The 13,207-nt window shown below is 45.3% G+C and overlaps 1 protein-coding gene across 1 annotated transcript in view; it reads left to right on the top strand.

Moving 5' to 3' along the window:
• Positions 1–13,207, top strand: part of MAEL (maelstrom spermatogenic transposon silencer) — a 30,971-nt gene that overhangs the window by 3,299 nt on the left and 14,465 nt on the right. The window contains exons 2-4 of the mRNA XM_029579035.1: positions 9,881–9,979; positions 10,693–10,780; positions 10,986–11,135. Of these exons, the coding sequence (XP_029434895.1) occupies positions 9,881–9,979; positions 10,693–10,780; positions 10,986–11,135 (337 nt within the window). The remainder of the gene's footprint in view (positions 1–9,880; positions 9,980–10,692; positions 10,781–10,985; positions 11,136–13,207) is intronic.

Below are 13,207 nucleotides of genomic sequence, written 5' to 3'. Positions count from 1 at the left end.
AGTCCACAGGCCAGGATCATAGGGCCCCAGACTTATAAGCCTCTTCTAGGGTCAGGACTGTACCGGATCCCCCAGACCCTCCTGAGCCATCTCCTGCGCCGGATGCAGATCCTGATTCAGATTTGGTTCTTCCAACCCCGCCGGCCGACGGGAATGATCCTCTGGTTCTGCAGTTGTTCCAACAAGAGGAACTTCAACCGCTCATTCCTTTTGTCCTGGACGAACTAGGAATTGAAGTTTCTCCAGAGGAGCCCCCCACTCCTTCGTCTTCACGCACAATGGACCCGGGCCTGGCGGGACTGAGAACTCCACCGTGCACTCTTTCATTCCACCCCATGCTGATGCAGCTCCTGCTATGGAAGTGGGAATCTCCTGAGTCAGGTCTCAGGGTGGGCAGGGCAATGGGCAAGCTTTACCCCCTGCCGGACCAATGCCTGGAAATGCTTAAAGTGCTTAAGGTTGATGCTTCGGTGTCCGCAGTCACCAAGCATACCACCATCACGGTGGTAGGAGCCACGGTTTTAAAGGATTTGCAGGATCAGAAGCTGGAGCTCCATCTAAAGAGGATTTTCGAAGTTCTGGCTCGTGGAGTCCGGGCGACAGTCTGTAGCATTCTCATGCAGCGGGCAAGCCTCAGGTGGGTTCAACAATTACTCAGCACCCAGGTCCTCCCGTCTGCAGAGGCGGAACAGGCAGAACAGCTGGAAGGCGCGATTGCATATGGGGCTGATGCCCTTTACAATCTCCGGGTGCAAGCCAGAGCCATGGTTTCCGCGGTATCGGCCAGACATCTTCTCTGGCTGAGGAATTGGGCTGCAGACTCCTCTTCTAAGGCACAGTTGGGCCCTCTCCCCTTTAAGGGTAAGTTGCTTTCTGGTGAGGACCTGGAACAGCTTATTAAATCCTTGGGTGGCGACAAGGTTCATAAGCTGCCTGAAGCAGTCCAGGTCACTTTTTCCATCACGCTCTCGCTTCAGGGGACAGCGCAGGTACACCAAGCCATGGGAAGCTTTTCAGCGAAGCACCTGCCCTAGGGCTCAAGCATGGCCCCAGTCCTTTCGAGGCCGGTGGCCCTTCCTTGACTGTACCCACCAAGGTTCCGCCGCCAAGCCCTCACAATAAGATGCGGCCGGCCCATTCTTCCGCTCCAGACTTAGGTGGTCGTCTGACCCTATTTCTCGAGGAATGGGTCAAGATTATTTCGGATCAGTGGGTCCTCGAAGTGATCGAAAGAGGTTACGCTTTAGAGTTTGCTCTAGATCTTCCGGACCTCTACTTAATCTCTCCCTGCGGAACGCGGAAGTGGCCAGCAGTGTGCCAGACGCTCGACAGGCTTCTAGCACTCTGAGACATAGTCCCTATTCCCCCACAGGAGCAGGGATCCAGCCAGCATTCCATCTACTTCATCGTCCCCAAAAAGGACTGATCCTTCCGGCCAATCCTGGATCTTAAGAGAGTCAACAGGGCCCTCAAGGTCCCCCACTTTCGCATGAAGACTCTGAGGGCGGTTATAGCGGCAGTTCGCACGGGCGAATACCTCGCTTCACTAGATCTAACGGAGGCCTACCTTCACATCCCGAACCGGCAAGAACACCAAAGGTTCCTTCGCTTCAACATTCTGGATTCACGATCGGTTTCGGGCGCTTCCGTTTGGTCTAGCCACCGCACCCCACACGTTTACCAAGGTTATGGTTGTAGTGGCGGCCTTCCTCTGGCGGGAGGGAGTCCTAGTCCACCTGTACCTGGACAACTGGTTCATTCTGGCGAAGTCGGAGGACCTGTGCGTGACAGCGGTTAACAAAGTATTGTCGGTCCTCTCCTCCCTCGGGTGGATAGTCAACTTCTCCAAGAGCTGCCTCAAGCCCTCCCAGGTACTCTAATTTCTGGGAGCCCTTTTCGACACCCGCGCGGGCAAAGTGTTGTCACCCGAGACTTGGGCGATCAAGCTCATATCGCTCTCGCTCATATCACGCTCTCTCGCTCTCTCTCTCTGTGCTGGGCTCCATGGCCTCAACTATAGATTTGGTTCCTTGGGCTTTTGCGCATATCTGTCCGTTATAGAAAGCCTTGCTGTCCCGCTAGAAGCCGATCTCAGGAGTTTCGCACGCCCCTGCCACTCTCCAAGGCTACCATAGCCAACGTGCAGTGGTGGCTTTCGTGTGTCAGGCTCAATCTACGCAGGGATGCTGGTCCCCAGTTCAGATCCGTTGGCACATCAATCGTCTGGAGGCCCGGGCGGTTCTTCTGGCACTCAAGGTCTTTCTAACTCTGATCCATCGCAAGGCAGTGAGTCCTATCTGACAACGTCACCACGGTAGCCAATATCAATCTGCAGGGGGGCACCAGGAGTTGTCCAATGGCCCTGGAAGCCAGCAAGCTGCTTGCCTGGGCGGAACGTCACCTGGATCGGCTGGCAGCCTCCCACATAGCGGGGAAGGAGAATGTTCAAGCAGAGTTCCTCAGCCGGCAACATCTAGACCCCAGAGAGTGGGAGTTGTCCGTGGCAATGGATCTGATTGTGCGCAGGTGGGGAGTCCCTCACCTAGACCTGATGGCCACTCTGACCAACACGAAGGCTTCCAGATTCTTCAACCACAGTTGGAAGCATAGCTCTGAAGGAGTGGATGCCCTGGTTCTTCCTTGGCCCCACGACATTCTCCTCTATGTTCCCACCTTTGCCTCTGGTGGGAAATGTCCCTCAGAAGGATAGAACTACAAAGGGGATCTGTCATTCTTGTGGCACCGGCATGGCCTCGGCGGCCATGGTTCGCAGATCTGGTTAACCTTGCAACGGACGGTCCCCTTTGTCTCAGGCTCCTCCCAAATCTGCTCCGTCAGGGTCCAGTATTTTTCGATCAGGCGGATCGCTTTTGAGCGGCAGTGTCTGAGGAGGAAGGGCTATAAGGAAGAAGTTATATCTACTTTGTTGTGTGCCCGTAAGCCTTCTACCTCCCTCGCTTACGTCCGGGTTTGGAGAGTGTTTGAGACTGAGTGCAGAGTCTGGGGTGCCGGCATGCAAGGCTCCGGTATCCCAGGACCTCTCTTTTCTCCAGAATGGCCTTTCCAAAGGTTTGTCTTTCAATTCTTTGAGAGTACAGGTTTCGGCCCTCGGGTCTCTCTTAGGTACTATCGATGGTTACGCGGTGGCGGCCCATCCGGATGTCGTTGGATTTCTCAAAGGGGCCAAGCATTTGAATCCACCTGTCCGGGCCACTTGTCTTTCGTGGAGTCTTAACTTGGTGCTTAGAGTCCTTTTGTGAGGCACCCTTCGAACCCCTCCGGCGGGCTACGCTTAAGGATCTAACTCTTAAGACAGTGTTTCTCATTTCTATTTGTTCTGCCAGGAGGGTGTCCGAGCTCCAGGCGTTGTCTTGTAGGGAGCCCTTTCTCCGCTTTTCTGATTCAGGTGTCTCCCTCAAGTTGGTCCCATCCTTTTTGCCGAAGGTCGTGTCTTCCTTCCACATCAATTAGTCTGTGGAACTCCCTGCTTTTTCCGCGGAGGATGTTGCGAGCACCTCCGGTGGTGACCTACGACGCCTTGACGTAAAAAGAGTCCTACTGCAATATTTACAAGTTACAAATGAGTTTCGAGTTTGTGATCATCTATTTGTCTTATGGAGAGGTCCAAATAAGGGAAACGAGACATCTAAAGCTATAATTGCTTGCTGGCTAAAGGAGGTGATTGCATCGGCATATATCTGTCTGGGCCGGCTGGTCCCGGAGGGCTTAAAGGCCTATTCTTTGCATTCACAGGCTACTTCTTGGGCGGAGAGTCAGTCTGTCTCTCCGCAAGAAATCTGCAGGGCAGCTACTTGGAAGTCTCTGCATACTTTTGCTCGTCATTATCGCCTTGATGTCCAGGCGCCAGTATTTGGCTCCTTCGATAGGGAAGTGCTTCGAGTGAGACTGTCTCGATCCCATCCTATTTAGGGAAACTTGGGTACATCCCACTGTCTGGACTGATCCGGGTACGAACAGGGAAAGGAAAATTGGTTCTTACCTGCTAATTTTCGTTCCTGTAGTACCACGGATCAGTCCAGACTCCCACCCTTGCTATGTCTGCTCATGATATGTCCACTCGAAGTTTTTCCTTTCACAGAATTTTGGATTGGTTTACTTCCTACCTGAAATACAAGGCACCGGAGGTACTCAGTACATTGTTTTTCATATAAGAGCAACTGCTTACCTGTTGAACCTCTGGGTTCCATTTGACTGTTAAAGTTTATTACTTGCTTGATCTTCTTCTGGTTCATTTTTTCAATTGTTCTTTGTCTGCTTTGATGTTTATACTGAAAGGATGCAGGGTGGGCTCTGTCCTGATATAGGATACCCTTTCAGTTTTTCTCTGTCTCCATCTGCTGGCCAGGAAGCTCAACCCACTGTCTGGACTGATCTGTGGTACTACAGGAATGAAAATTAGCAGGTAAGAACCAATTTTCCCATCTACCACTGTCAGTGTGCACATTCAACTCAAGGTGAGTTTGGGGGGGAGGCAAGTGTTACATTGCTCTGCCTAGGGCGCTACAGACCCTTGCCCTGGGCCAATGCAATATTTTAATTGGGGATCGCGCAAAAAAGAGGCACTAGGGAAGTTTTATGCTTAACTAGCACTGCCTCTGCATCGGGTGCACAAGAGAGGTGGGTTGGGAAAACGGACACTCGATCTACAAACATCTGTTTCCTCCTACTATTGGCATAGACATGCACAAGATACACAGCCTGGTTCCCCCTACTTAGTATCACTATGATACTATTAGGAGGAATCACAGAAAGCAAGATTTTTATCTTTTTCAATGCACCCTTGATAGAGGCATACCTTTAGGCTGCCTTAAAATTTTCTACATTACAATGGGCGCATTGGCTGCATGGGAAACTTTTTTTGCATTGTGGGGATTAGCTAATAGCCTCATCTACATGGAATTTACATGTGATGAGTGCTGTTAGGTACGTGGCTAATTTTGACATGCATTTTGGACAAGCTAATCTCCCCATATTGCATCAGGGGTTATGGTCACGCATCCAATCGTATGTTAAACTGTGCGCTAGCTGCTGCGCATAGTACTGCATTGGCCCCCTAGTGTGGACACCAATCTTGAACCAGGTGTATGCCGTTCGGAGTTAAGGTTGCCATTAGAAAGCAGCAGATCATCTCTGGGAAAGATGTAAGTCTCCTGCCGGCTTGGGTTAGGCTGGCTTTTCTGAAGCTGGGCAAGAGTGAGCCCAGGATATGGTCCCTTCCGTTGTAAACTGCTGCGTAATATTATTATTATTGTAAACCGTTATGACAATTTATTTTTTATAAAGCGGTATATAAATACTTTTAAATAAATAAAATAAATAAATATAGAGTGGCATATGTTAGCAGTTTGTAATAGCCCTGAGCAGGAGCTCAGTTTCATGGTCTGTGGTCAGTATATGTAACTCCTTGTTACGTAGCATGGTCATTACCATGCTATTTACATATTTTGCCTATACACCAAATAGGCTTTTTTGTTTTGTGTTGTGTTCAATAACTGTAATGTGCTTCTAGTACATTGATTCCCTCATGGTGGAAGCTATAGGAGGAAAGTAGAGAGCAGTTTTGGTTGCCCCCATCGTGTAAAAAAAAAAAAAAATAGAACTAGAGTGAAGGATTAGAGCAGTGAACTATGAGGCCAGGATTCAACTCTCACTGCCACTACTTGTGACTTGCCAGAGGTCACGTCTACTTCCATTGCGTCTTACAAATTTAGATTGTGAGCCCTCTGGAGATAGGAAAATACCTACAGTACCCGAATGTAATCCACTTTGAGGTTCTGAAAGGCGGAATATAAAATAAAAAAGGTAGAGAGAGGGGAAACAGTGACAAAGTGGATGAAGGACTCCCTTATGAAGAGGCTAAACGGGTTAAGTCTTCAGCTTGAGCAAGAAGCAACTGTGAGGGCGTATAAAATCTTGAGTAAGATGCAATAGGTACATAAGGAGCAGTTATTTACCCTTCATATAATAAGACCAGAGACACTGCATGAAACTAATAGTTAAAACAAAAGTGATTGTGCGTTGCATGAAAACACTATCAAGCTGTGGAGTTTGTTGCCAGAGGATGTAGTCCAACACGGCTTTAGGAAAGGCCACTCCACAGAAACCTTACTTCTATCTTGTTTTGACACAGTTTTTCGTGGTTTCGACGCACATACAGACTACATTCTTATATCATTAGATATATCTGCAGCGTTCGATACTTTGGATCACCATGTACTCTTATCAGGCTTAAAGTCTTTAGGTATTCAGTCAACTGTTCTTTCATGGTTTCAATCATTCTTAACTAACCGTCATTTACATATACAAGTTAATAATTTTTGTTCAGATTCTTACATATCTTCTGGCATACCACAAGGTTCATCACTCTCCCCTATATTATTTAACATATACTTACTTCCTGTCAGATCCTTACAGCACTCAATATCTACTTTCGAATCTATGCTGACGATATTCAATTACTTGTCCCTTATAACATTTCTTGGTCAGATACTCTCTCGCTGATTACTCTGTATCTCTCTACTATTAATACTTGGTTAGATCATAACCGACTAAAACTGAATCCGTCAAACTACTTACTCATCTTTCTACTATTGCTATTTCTTCTAAGGGCCTCCCCCTCATTTAAATTTCAAGGGAATTCTTATCCCCATCAGTACTTCTACTAATAGTCTAGGAATCACAATTAACTCAGACCTTTCAATAGCTAACCATATTGCCAATTTAACAAAAAAATCTTTTTACAAATTACATCTCTTGAAAAGAATTCGACCTCTTCTTTTTCTTCAAGATTATCGTACTATACTACAATCTTTGATATTTTCAGGATTAGACTATTGTAACGCTTTATTATTAGGTCTATCAGACTTTGCTCTCTACCCTTTGCAATTAATTCAAAATTCAGCTGCTCGTGTGCTTTCAGGAACCTCGTGCCGAAATCCTATTACTCCTGTCTTATTTTCATTTCATTGGCTTCCAATTAAATATCGGATTAATTATAAAGTCTTGTCAATTATTCATTCTCTCATTTATAATACAACATCCACATGGCTTTGTAGTAATCTTCATATTTACAAACCAGCCAGACAACTCAGATCTTTATCCAGAAATCTCTTAGATGTACCTACAATTAAACTGGCAAAACACGAGTTAACAAGGAAAAGGGCGTTTTCAATAGCTGGCCCTATATTATGGAACGCACTTCCAGATTCTCTTTGCCTTATTTCCTCTACACAACAGTTTAAAAATCATTAAAAACATACTTATTTCAGAAAGCATACAGTTTATTCATAAATTCCCAAAGTTAATATCCATTTACTTTTTCTTTACAATCATTTTTCTGCCAGATACATTTTTTCTTTGAGCTATAATACCATCTCAATTTAGTTTTTGTTTAATTTTACAGGGCATGACTGTCTTTTTTAGTCTTGTATTGTTTTATGATTTTTATTTTCTTTTATTTAATTTATTATGTATGTTTGTTTGTAAACCGTTTTGATTCTTTTTGAATTGTAAAGGCGGTATATAAACATTTTTAAATAAAATAAATAGTCAAGGTAACTAGAGGTGTGGATACATTTTGGGGGGAAAAAAGGGAGGGGGTGATCTGGACTGGCCACTGTTAGACACAGGACCTCTGGTCTGATCCAGAATGAGGCATCTTTATGTCCTTGTATAGAAGTCTGGAGTAATGATATGGGAGGAGGGGAGAGGGCAAGATCTGGAAATATGGATGAAAGAGGAAAGCCAAGCACACAACTGGTGCACCAGTAGTCAACCTCTTATATCAATGATGAGAAAAATTGAGAAGGTAGGGAAAAACAGAAGTTTGTGTAGGTCTCGCCCAGAAATCAATGCATGGCAGTAGGGCATGTGATTGTGAGGATTAAGTTACAAATGCTAGTGTTTGGGAGTAGAATCTAAGCAGCCAGGCTCTTTTTGTGCAAAAAAAAAAAAAGTTGGTGACCACCTCAGATTGCTGTTTAACCTTTTTGTAGTTACTGTCAGATAGTAAATTACTGTGGGAGCTTGTACGGTAGACAATTCAGATCTTTAATTTCCCTGGTGGTGTGCCAGTGAATCTAGTATCTGCCTCATGCACTCCCTGATATAGGTAGATGCAGAGCTGCATCTGTACATTGAAGGACATTGGCATTAGGTGAACAGCATATTCTGATAACAGAAGAATGCATTTCTATCAGGCCGGTACAGTAAAAATCTCTGGAGAGCAGGCGAGTGCCCACTCTCCCGGCGTGCACACAGGCTACTCTCCTGTGCGCGCGATTCAGTAAATAAAAATATTCAAATTAGGGCCCACGGTAAAAAGAGGCGCTAGGGACATTAGCTCGTCCCTAGTGCCTCTTTTTTGACAGGAGCGGCGGCTGTCAGCGGGTTTGACAGCCGACACTCAATTTTGCCTGCTTTGGTTCTCAAACCTGCTGACAGCCTCGGGTTCAGAAACCGGACGCCAGCAAAATTGAGCGTCTGGTTTTCAAGCCGCAGGCAGATTTTTTTTTATTTTAATTTTTAATTATCTTTAACTTTTGGGACCTCCGACATAATATCGCCATGATATTAAGTTGGAGGGTGCACAGAAAAGCAGTTTTTACTAGAGATGTGAATCTGAACCAGAATCTGATCCGATTTCAGTTCCGATTCACATCTCTAGTTTTTACTGCTTTTCTGTGCACTTTCCTGGTGCCGAGAGAAATTAACACCTACCTTGGGTTAGGCACTAATTTCTGAAAGTAAAATGTGCGGCTTGGCTGCACATTTTACTTACTGAATCGCGCGGTAATAACTAATAGCGCCCGCAACATGCATTTGCATGTTGCGGGCGCTATTAGTTGGGGGGGGGGGTTGGATGTGCGTTTTCGACGCGTTATTACCTTTTACTGAATAAGGGGTAAAGCTAGCGCGTTGAAAACACGTGTCCAAACACGGGTTAACAGTGCGCTCCACCGGAGCGCACTGTACTGTATCGGCCTGTATGGGAGCTTTTGCAGGTAATTTGTGTTGATTTCAGCATAGAAACAAGTGTGCCTACTGTTTATCACCATACATTCAGGTGGACTATGTCAAAGAAAAATGAGGTGATATCTTTTTTTAGATTAACTTAAAGCGCTTGGAACTCTGTCAGGAAATGTATTGGCAGCAGCATGATTTCCAAAAGCAAGTAGAGAACTATTCCAGTAGTGCTCAACCAGGTTCTCTGCCCTCTCCCCTTCCCCAGCCAATCAACTTTTTAGAATATCCCTAATGAATATACCTGAGGTATTTACATGCACTGTCTCCAATGTATGCAAATGTTTCTTATACATATTCATTAAGGATATCCTGAAATCTTGACTGGCTAGGGAGGGAAAGGGGGGGCCAAGGTCTGGGGTGAGCACTATTTATCCGTGGCTCTTCAGCCCCTTGCTGAGCCTGCTGACACACTTTATCTACCTGCAGTTACCTCCTGAGAGGATCCAGGTGTTTGGCACTTTCTGCATTTGCAAGTTGCTGTCGTTTTGTAACTCACATGGAGAATTGCTGATCAATGAGGAATGAATTAGCATAAAAAGATCAACCTTCCTGAGTTCATGCCTGCCTCCCCACCCCCCCCTGCCATATTCAAATCTTGTCTAAACTCTCACCACATTGAGGTTGCTTTTAAATCTTAAACCCTGGCTCTTCCTGATTGTAACTATCTTTACTGTCATACATCTCCTGTTTTTACCAGATTATAAACTTTGCAGAGCAGGGAATCTTGTTGTGCAGTGCTGCATATGCTCCAGTAGGGGTGTAGAATGCATGATTTGCAGAGAAACCTGGACTCCTAGTTAAACTCTTTTTTTTTTTTTTTTTTAATTCCTTTAAGTTGTTGAGTCAAGAGGAGAAAGAGAAATATACTGACAAGGCTCGCAATTGGAAAGCCGAACAGGATAAGTCCCCAAAATCCAATCCACCACCTAATCAGGTAAGGGGAGGGAAGCTAGAGCATAGAGCCAGTTCTCTCTAAAATCTCCATGATGAAAACTGTACTTAAAAAAACTCCGTGTGTTACATGTGACACTCCCCAGAGCTTGGGGTCTGTTTCTAGGCTCTGGTTGCAGCACTTGGCTATGGAGGGTTCCTAGAGTCACCTGGGCATGCTGTCTGGGGTGGGTGAGAGTGGGAATGGGGCTGAAGATGGAAGACAGTAATAGGACAAAAATTATAAACAGAATAATTTTTCTTTTACAAGTAAATTTGCTGACTATTCTGCTAGAACTGCTGTTTGATAGGGTGAAAATTTCAACATAAATCCTAGATTCTCTCCCCATGTCTGGTTTTTATCACAGGGGGTTCTCTATCTCAGTCCTTGGGACACACCCAGTCTTGTCAAGATTTCAGGATACCCACAATGAAGATGCATGAGATTTGTATGCATGCCTCCATTGTATGCAAATTCTATCTCTTGCCATCTTCATTGTGGGTATCCTGAAAACCTAATGGGCTGGGTATGTCCTGAGGACTAGGTTGAAAAACCCCTGTTTAGGAGATCTGTAACAAGATGCAAATATCCATGAATATTTATCTATACAAAAAAAAGTTTAAACTTTTCTTAAGGTTGTGGTTACCTTGAAAACCAAACGAGTTGGTGTGAAAGGAAAGGCAAGCATGTTGATTGTTGTGTTCTCTCTCTCCCAGGCACCACAAAGGACTACAGCTGCATCCTTGGGGACTGCGATGCCAAATCCAGTAGGCAATGCCATGAAGTTGGAAGGGAATGAACATGGTACAATAGCTATACAGAGAGCTCAGAGAGTGGGGGAGATGTGATTGCTCTTGCCTCACCCCCCAACTCACCTCCTCAAAAGGGGAGTTGGGGGGTGGTATGTAGTTATGCATGTGTTGTGTTAAGCCTGACTGTGGTCTGCATGCTTGCTTTTTATCTGGTTCTATAATGCTGTGCCTTAGGCTTATTTTTTTTCTTTTTGCAGCTATGGACATTTTTTACTTTCTGAACATCTTCAGTCAGGGAGAGCTGCCCCTGCACTGCGAGCAGCGCTTCATTCCGTGCGAGATCGGCTGCGTCAGATACTCGTTGCAGGAGGGCTTGCTGGCCAGCTTCCACCATTTCATAGATCCTGGTGTGTGCCTCGGTGGGGTGGGGTAGCGAGTTTCCCCTCAGGATTTGATCATGGACTGCATGGGCAAAATAGATGAAGTGGGTGCAAGGAAGGGGTAGGTAAAAAGGAGTGCACTCAACTGTATAGCCTGAGATGGATTTTCAGTAATTGTACAAATATGCAGATGAGGATTTATACAAGTAGATCCCTTTTATGTGGATAGATTTCTTGTAAGAGTCCCCCTCCCCCATTACCACCTAAAAAACTTGACATTGGCAGAGGAGACATTGAGCCCTGGTTTACCAAGGACACCTTCCCTCTCCCTTCCAGTTGACTCCTGGAGGAGCAGACTTGCCGGTGGATATTCCCAGATCTAGTTGGGATTCCGCAGCATTTGGAGACGGCTCCAACTAATAACTTGGCCCTGCATGTAGGATCTATATGAAGATTCTATCTGCTGTGGGTGAGTGTCTCTCTCCCAGCCGAGGGAGTATCTTTGGACAGTCCCCAGATTCAGGCCTCGACCCTGGAGGACAGAGGGGCAGCTGTTAACACTAACATAGATGAGAGCAAACCCAGCAAGGGATTCCCAGTAAAAATCTAGTCAGAGTAATGCTAACCAAGCCCCCAATTATTACCTTAGAGCTATTTGGAATGCTTTAGTCTCTTTAGCAACTGTTATTTCCTCACTAACAAATGTTACCTTGGATACCAGTCGCCGCATGCAAGTTACTGAGGACTTGGTTGTGTCTCAGAGAAAAATTTGGAAACCTTGGATACTTGCATGTCCAAGATTGAGAGCATCCAGCACAGTTTGGTTCAAAGTGAAATGATATATGCAAAAAAATTGGCGAACAAAGAAAACTCCAAGAGAAGTTTTAAATTTGAGGGCAGTCAATTTCCCCCTTGTTAAATGTATTACACTTCTGGACTTGTTTGTTTCAGAACAAGAGATCCCAGGTTTTGAACATTCCAACTGAGGCTATGCCTGTTATTTCCAAGGCTGCTTGTTTGCCATCCTTCAGCTGGGAGCCATGCACTAGTTCCTTCTGAACCTGCAGTCACTGGTCCTAAATTCAGCCACCGTATGGGACCCTTAAGAAATGACTAGTTCCACCCACCTCTCACTCTTTTATAGCGACATGAACCCTATCTGGGCTGCATTCCCAGCTGATGTAGGTAGTGGAGGACCTGACTCAAGGTTGAAGCAGGCTACATAGCCAGCTAACCTTCAACATGCCAGATTCAGACCTGGTTCCGACTGAGCTGAAGTACAAAGAGTGCCTTTCGGGAAGAGGTGGTGAAGATGAAAAAAGTAAATGGAATTCAAAAAGGCATGGTATAGACACTGTAGATCCCTAAAGGCTAGCATTGGAAATTAAGAAAAGGGTGCATGGAGGGTAACCTGCATGGAGATGCAGCTGCTACCCCTAACAGAAGACACGGGGATTACTACCCTTTTAACCAATTAACTTACGTGATTTTGACGTAACTGCGGCATTGCTCTCCACTTTGGGGGTGGGGGGGAATTTGGATTCAAACGACAACTATTGCTGGGCCCTGATTTTATGGTCTGAGGTACTGATTTGCAGACAGGGAAAAAGCACAGGACTGCTTCTGTGGCAGAGTCCAAAAGCAAAGCAGGTTCAAGCAGCATTGATTGAATTATCAAGAAGGCTGCTCACACCACACAAAAATGTTGATAGCAGTAATTTTATGGGTTTACAGTTGCTTGGTTTTAATTAATATTACTCCCCTTAACAGAAACATGGGAGTAACTTGCCCAGCGTGGTAGATAGTATCACAAGAGCTTTGCTGAGCAGACTGAATGGACCATTTGGTCTTTTTCTGCTGTTTTACTAAACTCATTTATAAATGCTAGGTGTCTGTTTAATAAAAAAAAAAAAAGGCACCCCCCCCTCACCACCACTTTAATCCAATTAATTTGGCCTGCAAGGCACAGCTGATCTGTACAGGTTATGGCATTTTGGTAACCCTATCAGCCGGTCATTTATTTTAAAAAAAAAAAATCTATGCAGTTGGCCTTTCTTTCTGATCACTTATTTTATATCATGTAAGTATGCTTTTGTTCT

The sequence above is a fragment of the Rhinatrema bivittatum genome, chromosome 15, assembly GCF_901001135.1.
Source record: "Rhinatrema bivittatum chromosome 15, aRhiBiv1.1, whole genome shotgun sequence".
Taxonomy (NCBI): domain Eukaryota; kingdom Metazoa; phylum Chordata; class Amphibia; order Gymnophiona; family Rhinatrematidae; genus Rhinatrema; species Rhinatrema bivittatum.
Note: the sequence above shows the minus strand (reverse complement) of the source record. Positions and strands in the feature narration are given on the sequence as shown.